General features: G+C 40.5%; 1 protein-coding gene across 2 annotated transcripts in view; it reads left to right on the top strand.

Annotated features, from left to right (window-relative positions):
- Positions 1–23,632, top strand: part of LOXHD1 (lipoxygenase homology PLAT domains 1) — a 176,503-nt gene that overhangs the window by 57,510 nt on the left and 95,361 nt on the right. For both annotated transcript variants that reach the window (XM_058556571.1, XM_058556570.1), the window contains exons 8-12: positions 2,516–2,766; positions 9,682–9,817; positions 10,385–10,545; positions 11,568–11,654; positions 12,064–12,199. In XM_058556571.1, the coding sequence (XP_058412554.1) occupies positions 2,516–2,766; positions 9,682–9,817; positions 10,385–10,545; positions 11,568–11,654; positions 12,064–12,199 (771 nt within the window). The remainder of the gene's footprint in view (positions 1–2,515; positions 2,767–9,681; positions 9,818–10,384; positions 10,546–11,567; positions 11,655–12,063; positions 12,200–23,632) is intronic.

Below are 23,632 nucleotides of genomic sequence, written 5' to 3'. Positions count from 1 at the left end.
CTTCTGTGGGCCTGGAGGCCTGCAATCAAGTGTCTTCAGACAACATTCTTCTTGCTCCTGAAAATGTTCTGTCCCTCTGGGCTGGTGTCTGGGGCTCTGCTGATGCCAGAGGAGATGGAGAGATGCCCCCAAGAAGACTTTAACTTCCCAGGGCAAAAGGAGTTATCTGTAGGATGAAGTCAGAATGTGAACTCCTGATACGTGTGGACATTTATGAGGATGTTGATTTACTCTTAACTCCTCCTACGATTGAGTGCTTACTATGTGCCAGGCTCTCTGCAGGCACCTGACCTATTTCATCTCCTTTAGTCCTCACAATAGCCCTAGAATATAGGAAGTGTTATTGTTCCCATTTCACAGATGAGGAACCTGAGTCACATAGAAGTTGAGATCTGTCCAAGGTCACACAGCTGGCAAGTGACAGATTCAGGATTTTGTCTGCCTCCTAAATATCTACCCCATGTGAATGCCATGGAAAACTGGCAACTCCCAGCATGGAAGTTCATGGATGTTCCAGAAAATCGATGTTGGTGAATATGCACATCTGAGAAGGTGCTCTACAGCAGAACCTCCCATGACTCACCACTGCACAGAGAATAATTCCGAGTTCTGGGGTACAAGGCACGAATGGCTCCACTATTTGGCTCCGGTTTACCATATCACAGAATCTTTCAACACCTTCTACCGCTTCCACACACCCTCCATCTCCCTCCACCTTATCTGCACACCTTTCACTCTTCCCTGCACCACCCGGCACCTCATCCACACTCCTTCTACTCAGCTCTCACCTCACCTTTACCCCTCCCACTCTTCCCCCATGGCATCCACATGCCTTCCTTTCTGCTCGCACCTCACCCTCACCCCCTCCACTCTCCTCCCACCTCATCCATGTGCCTTCTTCTCTGCTCCCATCTCACCCCTACCCCCTCCAGTCTCCCCCACCCCATCCACATGCCTTCATTTCTCCCCTCTCTTAGCTGCTTGCCTTACTCTTTCCCCCTCTTTATGTTTGAAACATGCTTTCTCCTCAGCTTATAATGCCATTTCTCTTTGTGTTTCCCGAATTCCTGCTTCCAGTCACTTCCTCTGAACCCTCCTCCACCTCCTCTAGACAGAGCAATTTCTCCTTCTTTTCCTCCAGACATTTTGGGCAGACTTTGATGGCTGTTGTTTAGGACACCAAATGCTCCTCTGCTCCAGCAATTTCTGCTTCAGCACTGTGGCACCTTGGCCTCGCCTGACCATTGTTGGGTGTGTCACAAGTCATTTGTAACTAGAGTTTGCAAATTATTTACTTAAAAACAAATACTAGAATGGATGTAATGTAACCCGTTTAACCATGTTACTATTACTTGCCTCCTAGAGGTAGAGGAAGAGGAGAAATGGCAGTTAGAGGCTGGGAATTGCTGGTAACTGAGGCCATGGGAGGATGTCTTGTGTGAGAACACCACCTGTCCATGTGTTTTGGAGAAATAAAGCTGGAGACCCACTCTTTTAGAGCAGTGGCCATTCCATTTTATCTTCATATTCTCCCTGAGGCCTGGCGTACAGTAAGCACTCAATAAACATTGAACAAAAGAAGGTGTAAATATATGATTGAATAGTGCATCCATGTAGTTGCATGTGCCAGCTCCCAAAGAAGTTTGGGATTTTTATTTCTCTGGGGTCAGGGGATGAGGGTGGGGCTTGGGATAGGGTGAAGGGTGGGTGGGGGGAATTAACAAGGACTAAAGTGCCATTGCCTTGGACTCCAGGACAGAAGGAAAGAATGAGGCCAGATCTTAGCAGAGTTTCCTGTCCAAACGTTTGTAGTGGGTGTTTTCTCTGACTCTGTCCCATCTCAGAGTTTAATCTCCCCTGGCTGACTCTTCCCCAGAGCTCCATGTCCTCGTATTGCCTCTTGACTGACCAAAACCCCAAATGGCCCAACCCACTGTGTTCTCTCCCTCCCTCAGTCTTCCCTCTCCCCACCATGTCAGGCGGTGAAGGAGGACTATTAAAAGTTGTGTTTTTAAATAATGAACAAAGAGCAAGCTAAATAAATCAGATAGCCTTGAATATAAATCTCCTCTAGACAGGGCAATTCCTCTCTTATATAAATTTTATAAATAAAGTTAATGGAGTTGACTATTATAATTAAATTAGACTCAATAGAATTCATCCGGCAGCTATTAATAATATGCACTTGGTAATTAGCATTAATAATAAGTACTATTCTTAGCCAACCGAAGAATAGTTTGTTAGTTTCTGTAATCAGGGCTGGCAGTTTCCTGTAATAATACCTGCAGTTTATTACTAAACTTGGATACATTGACACACAAACTCTGAAAAAGATGAAGTGAAATTGAGAGGGGCACTGGATGTCATCTGGGGGAGGAGGACTTGGGGGAATGAGGATGTACGGAGGAGGGATGGAGGGCCTAGGGAGGTGGTAGCCGGGCAGGGGAGAAGGTGGATAGGATAATGTAATCAGCCGGCACTGAATCCTCTTCTTCTCCCTTTGTTTCCACACCAGCTATCTCATATGTTGTCACCGTCTTCACTGGGGATGTCCGGGGGGCTGGGACCAAATCCAAAATCTACTTGGTCATGTACGGGGCCAGAGGGAACAAGAACAGTGGGAAAATCTTCCTGGAGGGCGGCGTGTTTGACCGTGGCCGCACAGACATCTTCCACATAGAGCTGGCTGTCCTCCTCAGCCCACTGAGTCGGGTTTCCATCGGACATGGCAACGTGGGCGTCAACAGAGGCTGGTACTGTGAGAAGGTAAGGGATGCCCCTGGGAGGACCCTTCCCTGATTCAACCCCTCTCTTCTTTAACTCCATATAAATACAAACTCTGATCTGAATCCTACTTCCCACTTCCTGTGGACCAGTTACAAGCACACAGGCACTCCCTTTCACTGGGCATTTTGGATGGTGTCGTGCCCATCCATCTTGTCTTGCTGATGGTCTGGAATGAGGCCTGTTCTGTACATGCATCCAAGGGACAAACAGGGCAGATTATCTGGAGGTAGGCAAATTTACTTAGTTGGCGGTTATAGACTATCTTGATTTCTGGTGTGGTGTTTCACCTCAGCTATTAAATCTCTCAATCAATAAATACTTTTAAACATATGTTTATATTGTGGAATATTTATGCTTTAAAGGATATACATAATAAAAGTAAGATATAAAGAATGATAAAAAACAAACATCAATTTTGTCTGCCACCGAACTTAAGAAATAGAACATTTCCAATGCTTTTGAAACTCCTGTGTCCTTCCACAATCGTATAATGCTCTCTCTCCCAAAGATCATACACTATTTTGAATTTAATCTATGTGTATATTATTTGTAACTAACACTTTTCACTTAACATTATACTTTAGAGATTCATCTGAATTGATAACAGAAGCTGTAGTTCATCCATTTCCAATCCATTCCATTGCATGAATTGATTACACTTGATTTGTCCATTCTTCTATTGATGGACATTTGGGGATTGTTTCTTGATTTTTGCTGTTATAAACAATATTGCGTGAAATTCTTGTACTTATATGTTTGTACAAATTTGCAGGAGCTTCTCAGGATGGAAGTTTTAGGTCATAAATAAGTGAATCTTCAGCCTTACAGGATAATTGTATTTCCAAAGTATTCCAGATTGTTTTCCAAAGTAGTTGCTTCATTTTACTCTCCTAACAGCCATGTGTAAGAGAGATTTTGTTCCATACATTCTTGTCAACACTTCATATTGTCTGAATTTTTAACTATCACCATTTTGGGTGTTGTGAAATGATCTTATTGTAGCTTTACTTTTTATTTTCATGATTACTACTGAAGCTGAACATATTTTCATTCTTATTGGCTATTCATGTTTCCTTTTATGTAAAATCCCTGTCATGCCTTTTGCTGATTTTTCTATTGACTGATAGATCTTTGGGTTTATTTTTAGGAGTTCTTTATTAAATCTGGATGTTAATCCTCTGTTGATAGTATATGTTCAAATATCTTTCATAGTTTGTTTACAGTGTTCTTTGAGGAAGAGAAGATTTAACTTAAAAGTTATCTATTTTATCAATATTTTCCTTTATGGTTAATGTATTTTTTATTGTTGAAAGAAAATCTTACCTATCCTAAAGCTATAAAGACATTCTCCTATATCTTCTTCTAAAAACTGTGAAGTTTGGTATTCCCATTTACGTATTTATATCTTTAATCTTCCAGGAGTTGATTTTTGTGTGAGATAGGGATCCAATTTTATTTTTTTCTGTATAAATATCCAAATGAGCAAGCAACATTTAAAGAAGGGCTTTTAAAACTTGAGTAAAGTTAAGAATCACCTGGAATTCTTTTAAAAAATCGATTCCTGGGATCCAACCCAAGCCTACTGAATCAGAATTTCCAGGAAATCTGGATATTTAACAAGTGCTTTAGATCATTCTTATCGTTAAGGAAGTTTGAGAAGTACTGATTTACTAAATAGTAATTCTTTCTCCACTTTTCTGAAAAGGCAACTCTGCCACATGTCAAATTCCCAAAAGGTATGGTTTTGCCTCTGAATTTTCTAGTCTGTTCCATTTATTGATTTAATTTATCAGTGCTCTAATACAATACTCAGTGTCTTCATTTTATATCTTTATACTAAGTCTTGGCATCTGCCAGGGCAAATTTGCCCACTTTATTCTTCTTCCTCAGGAAAGGGTTAACTATTTATGACCCTTTACTCTTTCACAGAAATTTTAGGATTTTCTTGCCAAGTTCCGTGAAGAACTGTGTTGAGCAGAATTCAGTTGAATCTGTAGATTTATTTGCAGGAGGTTTCACCTTTACTATGTTGACTTTTCCTATCTATGAACATGTTATACCTCTTATAATTTAGGTCTCCTTTAATGTTTTTTAAATATAGTTTTAAATTTTTCTCAATAAAGATCTTGTATGTCTTTGTTCGATATATTTATAAAGACCTTAACATTTTCATTGCTATTACAAATTATGTCTCTTTAAAATCATATTTTTAAACTATCTCTAGCTGATGTGCAAATAGAAGTACTTTTTGTACACTGAGTTTACATATAGCCATCTTGCTAAACTCTGTAATTAATTCTGATAATTTGTCTATAGATTTTTGGGGAATTTTCTCTGTAGGTAGGCATATTGTCTGTGAATAATGACAGTTTGGTTTCTTTCTTTCCAAAACTTATATTTCAAAAAATTTTTTTTCTTATTTGACCACATGGGCAGTGCAATGCTGGATAGAAGGGTTAATAGTGGACATCTGTGTTTTGTTTTTGATTGTAAAGGAACTGCTTCTAACATTTTATTTAGTTAATTATATCGTTGAGAGTTTTTGATAGAGTCTTGGATTAGATTAAGGAAATCCTCTTCTATTGCTGTATTGTTAAGAGTTTTTATTATGATTTGGTGTTGAATTTTATCTGATGCTTTTTCTGCACTTAGTGAGATAGTCATATGGTTTTTCTTTTTTATTTATTAATTTGGTAAATTATATGACTGCATTTCCTAATGGCAAATCAACCTGAATTTCTGTAAGCCAAACTTGGTCATAATGGATTTTAATTTTACATGTTTCTGGAATTGGTTTATCAACATTTTATATAGAATTTTTGTATCTATGTTCATGAGAGACATTGGCCCTTAATTTTCCTTTCTCATGTAGTCCTTGACAGGTTTGATCCTAGAATGAAATGAGAAGTATTCCCTCTCCTGAAAGAGGGTGTAGAAAATTACAGTGATCTGGTCGCCAAATGCTTGGTCGCAGTCTCCTGCAAAATTATGTGGGATTGTCTATGTGTGTGTGTGTGTGTGTGTGTGCGCGTGTGAAATTACTGATTAAAAAACAGTTTTTTTTTTGTTTTCTGGTTATAGAGTTACGGAGCCTTTCTGTTTCTTCTCAAACCTATTTTAATGTGCTATATTTATTTTGGAATTTGTATATTTGTAGTTTTCCAAATGTATTGCCATAAAGTCATGTATGGTGTTCTCTTATCCTTTTAACCTCTGTTGCATCTGTAATTATGATCCCCTTTTCATTCCTAGCATCATTTATTGATGGCTTCTTGATATTTAAAATATCATTCTCACTGTTTATTTAGTCCTTTAAAATAACCAATGTTTGGCTTTGTTTATATTCTGTTGTATCTCTATTTTCTGTTTTATTTATATCTGTTTTAAACTTTATTATCTCTTTTTAATTTCTCTGCATTTCTATTGTTGCTGTCTTTCTAAATTCTTAAGTTGGATTCTTAGCTCGTTAAATTTTAGCTTTCTTCTTTTCTCATATAAGCACTTGATACTATAATTTTCTCTCAAAGTAGTGCTTTAGCTGCATCCCACATGTTGCAATATGGGATATTTTTAGTCATTCAGTTTGATTTTGTTGTTTCATTTTTTTTTTTTTTTTTTTTTTTGTGAGGAGATCAGCCCTGAGCTAACATCCGCCAATCCTCCTCCTTTTTTTTTTTTGCTGAGGAAGACGGCCCTGGGCTAACATCTGTGCCCATCCTCCTCCACTTTATATGGGACGCCGCCACAGCATGGCTTACCAAGCAGTGCGTCGGTGCGCGCCCGGGATCCGAACCAGCGAACCCCGGGCCGCCGCAGCGGAGCGCGCACACTTAACCGCTTGCGCCACCGGGCCGGCCCCTGTTGTTTCATTTTTAAATAAACTTTGTTGAGGTATAATTGACATAAAATAAAATACACTATTTTAAACTGTACAGTTTTATGAGTTTTGACAAATGTATACACACATGTAACCATCACCAGAATCAATATATAGAACGTTTCCATCACCCAACATGTTCCTTGCACTCCCTCCCAGTAAATCTCTGTGACTCCAAGAAGCCACTGATCTGATTTTAGTCGTTAAAGATGATATTTGTCTTTTCTAGCATTTAATATAAATGCAATTATACACTATGCACTGTGTGTGTATGTGTGTGTGTGTATGACTTCTTTCACTCAGCATAATGGTTTTGAGATTCATCCATGTTGTTTCATGTATTAGTAATTCTTTTCATTGCTAAGTAGTATTCCATTGTTAGGCTACACAGCAATTTGTTTATCCATTCAACTCTTCATATATGTTTCAGTCATTCCCAGGTTGGTTTTTTTTTTTTGGCTATATGAATAAAGCTGCTATGACTATTGAGGTAAAAGTCTTTGTATGGCCATGTTTCTAATTTTGGGGAGTAAGAATAAGTGTAGAGTAGAATTTTTGGATCCTATTGTAAATATACATTTAACTTTTAAAACATCTTCCAAACTATTTTCAAAGAGGCTAACTGTTTTGTATGCCCACCAACAACGTATGAGAATTCCAGTTGTTTTACATCCTCACCATCACTTGGTATTGTCAATCTTTTTAATTTTTAGATATTTTAATGGGTGTGTAGTGATATGTAATAATGATTTTAATTTACATGCCTCTGATGGTCAATTATGTTGAACATTTTTTTCATGACCTTATTGATCATTTGTATATCTTATTTTGTGAGGTATTTTTTGCCTATTTAAAATTTTTTTTGTCTTTTTATTATTGAATTATGAGAGTTCTTTATATATTCTTGATACAAGTTCTTTGTCAGATACATCTCTCTATATGTGTGTGTGAATATATACATAATAGATATATTAGCTTATGGTAACTAATTCTTAGGGCAGAATACTATTATTTTCTCTCTGGAGCAAAGGCAGAGAAGATAGGCTTCCTTTTGCAGATTTTTCCCTACCTACCTTTTGTCTGAGGGGGCAACTCCTTCAAGTGTTTTTGCTTATTCTGGGTTTCCAGTTCAGATCCTCCACTTTGCAAAGCCCATGGCCCCGTCTCCTGCTTCTCAGATAGCTGTTAACTTCCTGGTCTCTGAGTGTCTGGTCTGGTATTTGCTTTCCATGTAGGACCAACTTTAGCATTCCCATCTGCCCTTCTCTTGGTTTCTGCTTGCTCTGAATTTTTCGGGCTCTTGTGGCCTCTCTGTAACTTCCTGGCAGCTCAGCAATGTAAAAGAATATTTGCTGTTATTTATCTAGCCTTTGGGTATTTTGCAGTGGCAGGAGGCTTTTCAGATGATCTAGTTTTCTGGGCTCCCTAGTACAGAAGCAGAACTTCTAACAAGGACTTTTAAATGCTTACTATTTGCTTAGAACTATATTCAGGGGAACCACAGAGGGTGAGAAGACACAACCTCAGACTCCCAAGAGTTTGCTATCTTGTTGATAAGACAAGACTAACCAATATACATGTAACAACTAGAGAACAATTCAAGAGTAAACTAGGAGGAAACAACTGCAGGATTTGTTCAGAGAAGAGAAAGAAGGTTTTAAGTAAATTGTTGGTGATTAGATCCTTCTGTGCCCTGGATCACCCTGCATGGTTGCCCTCCATCTTTGCCTATGTCTGGGTCTACTTCTGAATACATGGTCACACAGAATCTTCAGCATAAAAGATGGAGTGCAACAATGGGTCCTAGTGGACCTCAGCCATAACAGGAATTCTGAGATTCTTGCTGATGGGTATAGAAGGCCCCAGACTGATAATTAGGAATCAGGAGCATATATATTTCTGGTTCTGCCACTAACTAACTGTGCAAACTTGGGCACTTCATTCCCCTTTTTGGACCTCAGAGTTTCTATATGTTGTGTGTGAATGTATGTTGGAGTGGATTATATTAATTGCCAATACATTTGTGTCATAGGATTAAAATGCTTGAGGGGGCTACTGTCTGAGGCTTTGAGCCATCATTTTTCTCTAGGGAAGAGAATTTCTCTGGAAGGTTGATGGGGTACACAGTTCCCTCCCCCCATCTTTTATCTCCCTTCTGTTTGGTGCTTATAAGTTTAGGTTTCTTACTGTAATAATGGTTATATAGTGTGTATTAGTTGAATTCTCAGAGATATCTGGGTACATCTAAGGGTAATAATTCAATTTAAGGAAATTACAGTCAATTGTAGTAACCATGAACAGCGGACAACAAACAAGTACCCAGTAAGACAGTGGTTAGTCAAAGTGCTTGACCAATGGGAGGGTCAAATTAGTTTTCAAGTTAAAAAGAAGGTAAAGCTGAGAATCTAGTAATGTGGAGAGTAAAAATTCCTTTGCTGATAGAAGATTTTCTAGTGATCCAAGAACATTCCTCTGGGCATCTATCTGTGAGTGGCCTGTACTAGATAGATTTCCATGCTCTAAATCCATGAGTTCGGAATGTGGCTAGAGATGGAGAGGGTGCAGGAGACAAGGTTGAATGAGGATCAAGCGCAGAAGAGGGCAGTTAGTTTTTGTATTAAATTCCAGATATTAATTACCTTTTACGTGAATGACCTTTTTCACAGAAGACAAATATAGGGAATTAATTTATTATTCTAGTTAATTTGATTCAAACCGAGATTTTACGATACGCATAAAGAAATATAGAGTTCAAAGAGGGTGTTGTGTATAGAGGAAAAGGTTTGAGATTTGGGCTAGTAAATTGGAGGACGGATGATACCTACTTGGGAAGGCTTCCTGGAGGAGGTATTTCTTGATCTAAGATTTAATGAGACGGGCAATGGGCAGAAAAGTGCCATTTCTTGAGAGTCGTAATGCAAACGACCCTTTACGTAGGGCTGAGGAGGCTGTTGAACATTGCAAGAAGGTCCCAACTAGGGAACCTGCTGCAGGAGACTTGTGATCTGCTTCCCCAGGTGGTGATTCTGTGCCCTTTCACTGGCATCCAGCAGACCTTCCTTTGCAGCAACTGGCTCGATGAGAAGAAGGCGGATGGGCTGATTGAGAGGCAGCTCTACGAGATGGTATCTCTCAGGAAGAAGAGGCTGAAAAGTAGGTGCAGGGGGCCCAGAGGCTGGTGGATTCGCAGATAGGGCCAGCAAAGGCCAGGATGTCAGATCACTGGGGAAGAGCTTTGAGGGGGTCCATTCCTACTTCTCAATTCTCCTCTGGAAAGGAAGGGAGAGGGCCCCCTAGAAGCCCAGTTCTTGAAAGTACAGGCCACATAGATTTACACGCCTGGCACCAAGGCAAATACTCCAGTGTCCCCAAAATGAATAAGCTGCTGTGATGGGCTAGATGTTAAACTGAATGGTTGAACACAGTGTACTCTGAAAGTACCAGACACCGGGTGGGTGGAGTCAACTCTTCCCCCTATTTAAAACATACTAGTAGGCTTTCACCATTAAAAGGAACGTTACAGTTATCTTTCAAATAGCAAAGAACCTTTGGCTTCCTAAATTTGGCACTTGTTATAATGGGTTTCTGAGAGAGGGACACACTTGTATGTAACCTGCACTTCAGTCCTGATCACCTCTGATTTGCTCATCTTCCCTGCCAGTAGCATGAAAATCTCTTTACTTCTTAAAGTTTACAGTGCAACTTGACCTGTCTCTGCAGAATTCCCTTGGTCCCTGTGGGTCTGGACAACTGACTTGAAGAAAGCCGGGACCAACTCTCCTATCTTCATCCAGATTTATGGGCAGAAAGGGCGGACTGATGAGATTCTCCTGAATCCCAACAACAAGTGGTTCAAACCGGGCATAATCGAGAAGTTTAGGGTAGGAGAGAAGTGGGATGAGGTGGGAGGGAGGAAGCAAGGAGGAAGGGGAGTAAGAGGTATTTGTCGTGGGATCCTGGTTTTCTAAGCTAGATTTGGATCAAGTTTGAAGATAAAAAGATGCAGTGGAGACTTCAGGCCCCCGCAAGGAGTGCCAAATTTGATCTATAGGCAATGTGTTGATGGGGTACAGTTTAGATCTGGTCCTTCATCTGAATCAAACAGTCCAGAACCAAGCCTGGGGGATGAAGCAAGTAGGGAAGGGTTTTAGGCATCCAGGAGCCTAGTGACTTGGGGAGTCATTGTAGAACAGAGACTCCGAGCACGGTTAGTGTCAAACTGTCTGATTTGAACTGAATTAGAGTGTTAAGGACAAGTTTAAGGGAAAGTATACAATTTAGAACATTTTAAAAGAAATTCAGCTTTAAATTTCCAGTATGTATATAACTAGAGCAAGGCTTGTTTTGGCAGCAGAAGTGCTGCTTTGACCTTTAGGTAAGAAGAATTTGTAATTTGCAGCTCTCTTCTCAGAGCACCCCGCTGGCGCTTCTGTTATCCCTCTCAGTTCATTGCTCTTTATGTATTTGTCTTCCCGGCTAGACTGTGAGCCTCTAGGGAAAGGGCATGACTGCTGCATTGATCTTTTTGTCTGTTTCGGTGCCCAGCAGAGTCCTGGGGCTGTGGGCCTGTGCTAATTTGCAGGGCTGCCATATGGATTTTGTTACTGACAGTTTGTTGCTTGGAAGATTTTCTTTAGTCTGGATCTTACTGTGGGTCAGTTATTTTTGTTCAGTTTCGCCAGCCCAGGCTGAACCCTAGCTCTGCATGGCTGTCTCGCCCTCATGTGCCACTGGTTACAAGGGACATGAGAGGATAGAGTATATGAGGGTGGCTTGAAGCAAACCCATCCTTGCTGTTGAAGAAACAGCCCAAAGGAGGTGCCCTCCTGGCAGGGGTCAGCTATGAGTGTAAACACATTTCATTTGGTTATGTCCACTCAAATCTTATTATTTTTCACCATAGATTGAGCTCCCAGATCTCGGCAGGTTTTATAAGATTCGGGCGTGGCATGATAAAAGGAATCCTGGTTCTGGATGGCATTTAGAAAGGGTGAGATGCGCCATCTTGGGGGTTGGGAGGTGGCTGGGAGAGGAACCAGAATGATCCCTTCCTAATGACCCTGTCAAATAAGTTTGCCTTTATATCTGTTGGGAGTTGGGGTGGGGAACGGTTACAGTGAGACCTGAATTTGGTCAGAGGATACAGGGACTTCCTGATGGGGAAAGGATTTCCAAAGTAGACTAAGAAGATGCTCAGGTGTTCAGGAGACTTGCATTCTGCCCCTGGGGGTCTGTGGGGACCAGAGGGATAAATATTAATCTGTCACTCCCCCTTCCACAAGAGTCATCTCTAGATGATGTCCTTGCTATCCCTGAGCTGAGATAGCAGAACGGGGCCTCCAGGGCATGGATGAATATCTCTGGCACACCCACTTGCTCACCCCAGGACTTCATTCCAGATGACCCTAATGAACACTCTGACCAAGGACAAGTATAACTTCAACTGTAATCGCTGGCTGGATGCCAATGAGGATGACAATGAGATCGTGAGGGAAATGACTGCAGAAGGCCCAACAGTGAGAAGGATAATGGGCAGTAAGTACTGACCAGCTCTCCATCCTGAAGGAGGCAGTGGAACTCCTACTTGATATGCTAATGTGCTAATGGGGGTCTGGCCCATGAGCTGATAGTCTTGTCTGCTCTGCATCATCAGGCCCCGTCTGAATGCTGGAGTGGATTTAGCTTGAAAGAGCCATCTCCAAGGCTCTTTCAAGCTAAATGATGCTAGAGCTCTATGATGATGGGTCTGGGTGAGAATGGGGAGATTTATGGGTCTTCAGGTTGGCTATGAGGGGATGAGAAGAATCCATGCTGAACAATATTTCTTGAGTCTCCCTGAAATTAAGGGAAATGTCCTCTTCAAATTATGCATGAGATGCTCTCCAAAAAGGAAAGCTGGATCTGGGTTCTTATAGCCACAGTTGGCTGCTCCCTGATGAGTCCTCTATTTCTATTTGAGGCTAGTAGGAGAGGGCTGATATTTCAATCTGGAGTTGAGCATCCGCATTCAAAGAGATAAAAGGAGATCAATTTTGTCTCTAGGTTATAGTAGCAGAGTGTTGGCAAATACATACCACGTGTCCTGTCCTTTTCCCTTGGCAGACATTACTGAGTGATCACAGCATTCTCTCCCATTAAGTCTGAAATGAGCTTCATAGCCCTCAATATAGTACTCTGAGTAGACATTAGCAATTCATCAGAATTGGCACCTAAGATAATTAACCTATTTGCTATCCTTGTCATAGTCCTTAATTTTTTTAATAGTAAAGTAATATTGCAAAATTACAAAAAGTTAAGAATATATAGAAAATGATGTCACTCATAGTTGCCAGTAGCCCTTCTAAATATTTGAATAGTGTCACTTCTCAGGCATTCATACATCCAGTAGATGGTCTGTGCATATTTGTTGAAATGATGTGAACAGAATTAAATACTCAGAAACATAGTAACCCCGAACAGCAATTATCTAAAAAGAGATCACCCAGTCTGTTAGTCTAACTAGGCAATGCTTGCAATTAGCACTATGTATCTTCTATTTTATAGTTCTTTTTCAGTTTTAGTTAAAATATATATTGAATTTTTGTGTTCAAATGCCCTTAAAATAGCCTGGTGCAGATAAGGAATGAAGAAACTCTTGCTTTGATTACACAGTTAGAGACAGGCAGACCTAGAGCAAGATCTCCCAGGGGCCAGCCCAGTGGCGTAGTGGTTAAGTTCAGCACACTCTGGTTCGGTGGCCCAGGTTCTCAGGTTCGGATCCTGGGTGCAGGCCTACACAACTCATCAAGCCATGCTGTGGAGGCATCCCACATACAAAAAAAAACCACAGAGGAAGATTATGGGCACAGATGTTAGCTCAAGGCCACTCTTCCTCAAGCAAAAAGAGGAAGATAGGCAACAGGTGCTAGCTCAGGGCCAATCTTCTTCACCAAAAAAAAAAAAAAGAGAGAGAGAGAGAAAAAGATCTCCTGCCCCCTGGTCGGTGGCTATGGTCTGCCTTTTCACATTCAGTAACATTTTCTTTGGCAACAAGGCAATCATCTGTAAATATGATAAACAACATATGATTCTGCCCCAAATTGGGACTTTATATAATATGTAGTCCACCACGGCAGAAATACACCTGCTCTCACCAGATCTGTCCCCTTTGTATGCCAGAATCAAGCCTGCTGATATGAACAGTTAGGGAGGGGTTCTTGAGACCTCACTGCATTCTAAACCCTTTAACCATTTCTCATGATATTAGCTCACTCGTTGTTTCTCAAGTGACCTAGTGCTGTCATTCCTGAGGCTTTTTGCTGAGCTGCTTCTCGAATTTTGCAACTGATGGGTCTAATCAATTCTCTCTGATCCATTAAGTCAAGGGTCCTCAAACTTCAGCTGCATTGTTACTGGAGGGCTTGTTGAAACACAGGTGGCTGGGCCCCATCCACAGAGTTTCTGCCTCAGCGGGTCTGGGGTGAGGCCCAGGAATTTTTTTGTCCAACAAATTTCTAGGTGATGCTGCTGCTGCTGCTGAGGAACCACTGTGCTAAGGCATTATCACTTTTCTAGCTGCTCTCCAGCTTCCAAAGTTTTGTGGCTGTTGTCTGTACTTGTCTCTGTCTCCTAGCCTTATTGGTGAAACCTTTTTTCTTTGGTTGTATCTTTGAAATATCCTGTATGTCATCATTTTAATGAGGTTTTTTCCAGAGAGAAATCTATCATTTTTACCTAGAATGCCCAGGATGTTCTTTACCTCCACCTCCTCTCTGCCTTGACTGAAGCACGGCTCTCTCCACCTCCAAAACCCTGCTTTCCCTCCTTACAAACTGTGGGCCCAGCAGTAGGGGGCATTCTCCTGACTCCCTCAGCACTCTCAGACTTGTGGCTCACACCATGTCACAATGTCACCTCTGTCTCAGGCCAGTTCCATCTATTATTGGCTCTGGTCACTTTCCTTTTCACTGAAGGTGATGTAATGTGTCCCTTGGTCATTCTCCAGACCCCCAATTCCTTGTTCTAGGACAGCATATTAGTCAGCGTGGGCTGTCATAACAAAATACCACGACTGGGTGGCTTAAACAACAGAGATTTATTTTCTCACAGTTCTGGAGGCTGGAAGTCCAAGATCAAGGTGTCGGTAGGTTGGGTTTCTTCTGAGGCTTCTCTCCTTGCCTTGCAGGTATGTCCTCACAAGGTCTTTCCTCTTGTGACCTCTGTGTTCCCTGGTGTCTCTTTCTCTTCTTGTGAGGATGCCAGTCCTATGGGATTAGGGCCCACCCATAGGACCTCATTTTACCTTGATTACCTCTTTAAAGGCCCTACCTCCAAATATAGTCACTCTGAGGTACTGGGGGTTAGGAGTTCAACATAAGGCTTTGGAGGGACACAATTCATCCCATAACAGATAGTATCTCTCAAAGCGTGGTCGAAGGCCCACCTGTATCAAAATTGCCTGGTGTGTCTGTTAAAATGCAGATTCCTGGGGCTAACCCCAGATATGCTCATCAGGCTCTCCGAGGGCTATGCCTGGTAATCTGTATTTTTATCAAGCAAACCAAGTAATTTTTGTGTATATCAGGACTTCAGAGACTCTGTTCTGCTTCTTTCAATGTCCATGTGGAAAACCCATTCATCCACATGTGGGTTCTCATCCATCTCCCACCCCCTTAACCAGCTACTCCCCCGTCCCTCACTGGGGATCACCCCACAAAACTGCTCCATTTCAGAACTCCACCCCCTGGCCCTGACTCAGCCTCCTGCCCTCCAGCCCTCTCATGACCTTGGTGACACTCTACTCTTGAACTCCTTCCAGCTCCTTCTTCCCCACATTTCTCCTGGTCTGTCAGGGGCTGGCCCACACGTGGGTGTGTGGAGGATGGATTTTAGGGGCAAACCTATAAGAAGTCATCCAGGGGAAAGAAAAAGAGGTCCTGAAATTGGGCGGGGATCAGATAGACTAGAGAAAAGAAGATACATTCAAGAAATATTTTGAAGGCGGAACTGGCAAGACTTGGTGAATAAATGCTGTGGAAACACAATGGCGAGATAAATTTCCTGCCCAGGAAGCTGGAAGAAAGTTTGTAGATGAAGTGACATTGGAGCTAGGTCTTCTATGAGTGGGGATTTGACGGATAAGGAGAGATTATAGTTGGGGGGTGGGGTGGGGAGGAAGAGCATTTCTGTAGGTTACATATATGAATGTGCTTGTAAGATTTGAAACAGGGTACAAGATATGGGACTATCATAGTTGTTGTTTTTTATTTTCTGGATACCATTAAAGAACCATTTCAATGAAAAAAGTCTCCAGTGAATAGCATTGAGTTGAAGGGCTGTCTGTCTTGGCAATAAAGGCAGTTTAATGCCTTCTAGGGGATGTTGGCAGTACTTTGGAGCCCATACCAACCCAGATTTCTTTCTCCTAACTGTTTTTCTGGCTCACATAAATTTCTCTTGTTCTTGGAACACACCCATGTCCTCACTCACCTATGCAAGAACTCAGATCTCCTTTTCTGGTCTGGATGCTTCTTTGTAACAGTATGGAGCTGGTGACGATGTCCCACTTCCCCAGTTGGTACCAGGGTATAATGAATAATGTGCAGGTCTTCCTGGAAATCCCTTAAGTGGAGAGTCTTGGACTCATGTAAAATGAGTAAATGCCAATTTAAAATCCATTCTCTAAGTTTGAAATTGTGTGCTCCTGGTTAACTTAAAAAATCAGGTCCAGTCTAACAAGCTATTAATGTCATGTCTGTGAGCTGAGAACTTCCGGGAGTGATTGCAATGATTAACACAGATCAGGAGACACAGGCAAGACACGCACCAGCTCACAATTTATGTCCACCTTGCCTTTTCCTCCAGACCTACATGAGATAGTGAAATGTATGAAATCAGCATTCTCCACTGCACGCCCAGCAGAGACGATTACATCCCACTGATGAGTAGGCAAGAGACCATTGGACTCGAGTGCTGAAAATCGTAGCTTCTTGTTAATCAGGCTGAGCTGTAGTTTTTAAAGTACAAGAGACTCTGGTACTTACCCATCTGTTTAAAGTCTTTCACTGCTGATGGCTAACAATATAATTATTTTTAATTGTGCACAGACTTCTCACCAGGAAGGAACTAGGGACCTCAGTGGTGGGCTGGGAGGGGCTGCTAGAGATGATGGGGACCCCTGAGAACTGCCAACCAAATGGACCTTAGAGCTCCTGAACAAAGGGGGCTGGAATTCCCAGGCAAAGGGATTTCTAAATTCCCTCATCAATGTGCTTCTAGGAATGGCCTAATGGTAACAGCTAAAAAAGCAAAACTGACTTTCATCAAAATTCGGAATAAGCGAGGCTGGTGTTCTCCCTTCTCTTTTGTGCTTCCATTTTTCAGTACTCACTCCAGTTAATGCTAGTCATTCCTCTTACTGTTAACACGGTCTATCATTGAGAGTCTAACACAAAAGCATCGGCTTCATTTATACGGAGGCTGAAGGTTTAAAACATTGGCATTTGCATTTTAACAGAGTTGATTGGAGAAGTCAGTTATGGTTGACTTCAGGGGCTGTGGTCCTCTGAAGAGGCAATGTGGGGGACAGAGACTGTTTCCTCCATCTTGGTTTCAGTGCCTGCCTATGCCAGCTCTACTCAGGTAGGTCTGTGTACAAGCCTTCTTTGCCTTTTCTTCTAACAAGTGCTTTTGCTACAGACACTATATCTTCATGGACCCATATGTTTAATGGTCACATTTAATCTTCAGATAGCTCTATATCACCAGATAAAAATGGGTGTATCACTGAAAAAATAATTTGTACACTGAATTAAACTTCCTGGTGATTTGTCTCGTTCCTGAGGTACTTTATCTTCATTTTAGATGGATCACCAATGAGTAGTGTCCATTTTTAAAAACAACAGCTTTATCGAGGTATAATTCATGTACCATGCAATTCACTCATTTAAAGTATACAATTCAGTGGCTTTTAATATATTGATAGAATCATGCACCCAACACCATTATCAAATTCCAGAACATTTTCATCGCCCCAAAGAGAAACCCCATACCCATTAGCAGTCACACTCATTTCCCCACCTCACTCTTCAGTGTCTGACAACCAATAATCCATTTTTCATCTCTATAGATTTGTCTATTCTGGACATTTCATATAAATGGAATTATATAATATGTGACCTTTCGTGTCTGTTTTCTTTCACTTAGCATAATGTTTTCAAGGTCCATCCGCACTGTAGCATGTATTTACTTTTATTGCTGAATGATATTTCATTGTATGGATATACCACATTCAATGTTGATAGATATTTGGGTTGTTTCCACTTGTTGGCTATTATAAATAATGCTGCTGTGAACATTCACAAACAAGTTTTTCTGTGGACATATGTTTTCAATTCTCTTGGATATACACCTATGAATGGAATTGCTGGTTATATGATAACTCTGATTAACTTTTTGAGGAACTGCCGTACTATTTTTCAAAAGATCTGCACCATTTTGCATTCCCATCAGCAATGTATGAAAGTTCCAATCTCTCCACATCCTTGCCAACATTGGTTATTCTTTATTATTCTTTTTCAGGATCTTTTTTTGACTATTCTGGGTCCCTTGCAATTCTGCATGTATTTTAGAATCAGCTTGTCAATTTCTACAAAGAAGTAAGCTAGAATTCTGATAGAGATAGCATTTTTATCTATAGATGGGTTTGGAAAGTGTTGCTATATTGACAATGCTAAGTCTTCTGGTCCATGAACATGGGATGCTTTTCCATTTATTTAAATCATCTTTAATTTCTTTCAACAACTTTTTAGTTTTCAGAGCCTATGTTTTTTTTTTTTTTTTTGATGATTTTATAAATTTTTTTTTATTGATGTTTTAATGGTTTCTAACATTGTGAAATTTTGGGTTGTACATTTTTGTTTGTCCATCACCACATATATGACTCCCTTCACCCCTTGTGCCCACCCCCCACCCCCCACCCCCCACCCCCACTGCCCGGGTAACCACAGTCCAGTTTTCTCTGTCCATGTGTTGGTTTATATTCCACATATGAGTGAGATCATACAGTGTTTGTCTTTCTCTTTCTGGCTTATTTCACTTAACATAATACGCTCCAGGCCCATCCATGTTGTTGCAAATGGGACGATTTTGTCTTTTTTTATGGCTGAGTAGTATTCCATTGTATATATATACCACATTTTCTTAATCCAATCGTCAGTCGAGGGACACTTAGGTTGCTTCCACTTCTTGGCTATGGTGAATAATGCTGCAATGAACATAGGGGTGCATAAGCCTCTTTGGATTGTTGATTTCAGGTGTGTTGGATAGATTCCCAGTAGTGGGATGGCTGGATCATAGGGCATCTCTATTTTTAATTCTTTGAGGAATCTCCATACCGTTTTCCATAGAGGCTGCACCAATTTGCATTCCCACCAGCTGTGTATGAGGGTTCCTGTTTCTCCACATCCTCTCCAACATTTGTTGTTTTTTGTCTTGGTGATTATAGCCATTCTAACGGGCGTGAGGTGGTATCTTAGTGTTGTTTTGATTTGCATTTCCCTGATGATTAGTGATGTTGAGCATCTTTTCATGTGCCTATTGGCCATCTGTATATCTTCCTTGGAGAAGTGTCTGTTCATTTCCTCTGCCCATTTTTTGATCGGGTTGTTTGTTTTTTTGTTGTTCAATTGTGTGAGTTCTTTATATATTATGGAGATCAACCCCTTGTCAGATGTATGTTTCGCAAATATTCTCTCCCAGCTGGTTGGTTGTTTGTTCATCTTGATTCTGATTTCATTTGTCTTATAAAAGCTCTTTAGTCTGATAAAGTCCCACTTGTTTATTTTTTCTTTAGTTTCCCTAGTCTGGGTAAGAGCCTATGTTTTTTTACTTGATTTTCCTTGAGTTTTGACATACAACATTATATTAGTTTCAGGTATACAACATAATGATTCAATCTTTGTATATATTGCAAAATGATCATCACAATATTCTTTTTGCTGCTGTTTTGAATGGAAAATGTTTTCTTAATTTCATTTTCAGAGTATTCATTGAAAGATAATAGAAATATTTTGGTATATTGATCTTTAACTCTACAACTTGTTGAACTCATTTATTTAGTTCTAATAGTTTTTAGTGGATTCCTTATGATTTTCTATATACGATATCATGTCATCCATAAATAGAGATAGCATAACTTCTTCCTTTCCAGTCTGGATGCCTAATTGCCTTAACTTCTTTCTTTCCAGTCTGGATGCCTAATTGACTTAACTTCTTCCTTTACAATCTGGATACCTAATTGCCAGTACCATGTTGAACAGAAATGATGGGAGTAGATATGCTTGTCTTGTTCTCAATCTTAGGGGGAGAGCATCTAGGCTTTCACGATTAAGTATGCTGTTAGCTGTGAGTGTTTCATAGATGACCTTTATGGTTTGATGAAGTTCCCTTTTATTCCTAATTTGTTGATTATTTTTTTATCGTGAAAGAGTGTTGGATTTTGTCAGATGCTTTTTCTGAACATATTGAGATGATCATGTGATTTTTGTTTTTTATTCTATTGATATGATATATTACATTAATTGATTTTCAGAAGTTAAACCAACTTGTATCCCTGGGATAAATCCTACTTTGTCATGGTGTAGAATTCTTTTTTCTGTTGCTGGATTTGGTTTGCTTGTATTTTGTTGAGGATTTTTGCATCCATATTCATAAGATATATTGGTCTGTAGTTTTATTTTCTTGTGATATCTTTGTTTGGTTTTGGTAGCAGGATAATCCTGGCCTCATAAAATGATTTGGGAAGTGTTCCCTCCTATTTGTTGGAAAAGTTTGAGAAGAACTGGTATTAATTCTTTTTTAAATGTTTGGTAGAATTCAGTGGTGAAGACGTTTAGGCCTGGGCTTTTCTTCATGTGTGGTTTTTTGATTACTGATTCAGTCTATTCACTTGTTATAGAGCTATTCAGATTGTCTATTTCTTCTTGAGCCAGTTCTGGTAGCCATCCTTTTACTTTCAACCTATTTGTATCTTTGACTCTAAAATGTGTCTCTTCTATATACCAGATAGTTAGATCCATTATCCATCCTGCCAATCTTTGTCTAACAAAATGTCTGGCTTCTTTTTGATGTTTGACTACTGACAGCTTTCAAGCTACATCACTCCCTTCCCCTTTCTGCCTCATATCTGGGCAATTTGATAAGAAAGCCTGGATGCTCCCACCCTTGGCACTGGTGGAAAGTTCAAGCCACACAAGTCCTGACTCATGCAATGGAACTCTCACCCCTTAACCACCATAAAATCCCAAGCCAGTCACCCCTCCCCGCTGTTTCAAGCCTTTTTGGACCTGCTTGGGAGCCTACCATGCTCTCCCCAGAACTTCTCATTATATGAATAGTACGTCTTACATTCACTCTTGGTACATGTGTGGCATCATCAGCCTTGGTGTCTGAGCAAATTTAGTGTAGAAGGACCCATCCTGTCTCTGCAGGGTGACCACCACACTTTGCCTTTTGATTGAAATATTTAGTCCATTTACATTTAATGTAATTACTGATATGGCAGGATTTATATCTGTCATTTCGGCATTTGTTTTCTACATGTCTTGTGTCTATTTTTGTTCCTCTATTCTTACATTACCACCTTCTTTTGTGTTAAATAGATATTTTCTAGAATACCATTCTACTTCTGTTGTTTCTGTTAATATATATTTTTTGAGTTATTTTCTTAGTGGATGACCAGGGAATTACAATTAGCATCTTAACTTATAACAATCTAGTTCAGATTAATACCAACTTAATTTCAATAACATACAGAAACTTTGCTTTAATATAGGTTTGTTCCCTTCCTCCTCCTTTGTGCTATATTGTTATACAAATTACATCTTTATACATTATAAACCCACCAATGCAGTTTTATATTTATTGCTTTATGCAGTTGTCTTTTATATAAGATATGAGATGAAAAGAGTTACAAATAAAAATTACATATATACTGTTTATATATTTACCTATGTGATTACTTTTCTTGGTGTTCTTTATTTCTTTGGGTGAATTCAAGTTACTATTTAACGTCTACTGTGAAGGACTCCCTTTAATATTTAGTGTAAGACAGATCTGCTAGTGATGAATTCTTTCAGTTTTCGTTTATCTGGAAATGCCTTAATATCTCCCTCATTTTTTTAACAGATATTTTTAGAGCAGTGTTAGGTTCAGAGCAAAATCCTCCCTGCTTCGCTGGCTGTTTCTTCTCATGTGAGTTGCTAGTCTCTCCTGGGTTTGACCTCTAATGTTAGTGTCCCTCCACAGTCCTTGTCTACATCCTCTCCATAGGGGATCTCGTCTGGTTTTGTGGCTTTCAGTGGAATCCATACAACTATGATGACCAAAGTCATGTCAACAGTCCTGACCCTCCAGACACATATTCAACTGCCATCTTACCTCTCTTTATGAACATCTAATAGACATCTCAAAGGTATAATGAATGAACAGAACCACTGATTTCTGTCTCCAAACCCATCCTTCCATCAGGCATCCCTACTCCTTATTGGCAACACTATCCATCAAGTTGCCCAAGCCACCAACCTAGGAGTCATCCCTGATTTCTCTCTTTCCTTAATTTACCTATCCAATCCATCACCAAATATTGCTGGTTCTACCTCAAAAATATATCTCTAATCTACTGATTTTCGCCATCTCCACCATGCCCCCAATCCTAGGCATCCTCCTCTCTTTTCTAGACTACTGTAATTATTCCACTAACTGGTCTCTCTGATTCACTCCTTCTTCCCTTACAATTAGTTCTTCACATGGCAGCCAATATGCTCTTTAAAACACAGATCAGATCAAGTTACTTCCTTGCTTAAAGCCCTCTAGTGACTTCCCACTGTTTTTAAAAAAAGAAAGAGAAAAACAAAGGAAGACACATTTCTTACCTTAACCTGTCATCCACCATGTGTTTGGCCCTGTCCACCTCTGGGCCTCATCTCATCCCCCTCTCACTCCCTCCACCCCAGCCATATTGGGCTTCTCTCTGCTCCTGGAACATACACCGTTCATTCTCACATTAGGGTTTCACACTTACCAGCACTTTCTTCTCTCAGAGCTTCCTGTGGCTGGTTCCTATCATAAACATTTTAGTTTAAACCTTACCTCCTTGCAGCAAGCTTTTCTGCATCTCTAAGTCATCTTCACTCCCTCACCACACTCCTCCCTACTTGCATCACACTCTATGGCATCACACCATTATACTATCTTTGTTAAAAGTATAACTCAGGACATTTCCTGTTCATAATATTTTGTGATTTTACTGTCCATCTCTCCTCTCTAGTCTTCCACTCTCAACTACAAGGCAAGCTCCATGGAAGCAGGAGTTTGTCCATCTTGTACGTTGCTGAATCCCTGGTCCTGTAATGGTTCTTAGCACCTACTAGTCTTCAGTAAACAGACATGGTGAAAATGAATGAATGAATGAATGATTCACTTCCAGCTTTCCAGAAGTAAGGGTGTGATATGCAGAGATGCAGGTTCTCCTCTTCCATGGTACATTTTCAACGTGGGAAGAAGCTGCTGCCCTTCCCACAGCAGCTGCATTACGTGCTTTTCTCTCTGCTTCTCATCCTGGCATGTCCTTAGCACTGGGAAGTGCTAAAGAGAAGGGGAGGCTCAGTTCTGACTCACAAAGAAGAGTTATCTTACTTGGGAAGACAGGACACATATGAACTGGAGAACAACCTAAGGCAAAAGGCTCTGCTGGGTTAGATGGAATCAAGCGCCAAAATGTTTGAATTAGACCCATGGTCCCCAAACCTGCCAACTCCATCAGAATATCCCAGGCGAACTTGTAGACAATTCAGTTTTAGAGGTCCCACCTCTGGAAATTAAGATTTTGGAAGTCTGAGGTGGGGCTTAGGAATCTGAATTCTTATAAAAGTTTCCCAGGTGATTCTGATGATTGGCCAGGATTGGGAACCTCTGGTCTGTCTGAGACAA

The sequence above is a fragment of the Diceros bicornis genome, chromosome 16 (assembly GCF_020826845.1).
Source record: "Diceros bicornis minor isolate mBicDic1 chromosome 16, mDicBic1.mat.cur, whole genome shotgun sequence".
In the NCBI taxonomy this organism is placed as follows: domain Eukaryota; kingdom Metazoa; phylum Chordata; class Mammalia; order Perissodactyla; family Rhinocerotidae; genus Diceros; species Diceros bicornis.
This window is presented reverse-complemented; position numbering and strand designations above follow the sequence as displayed.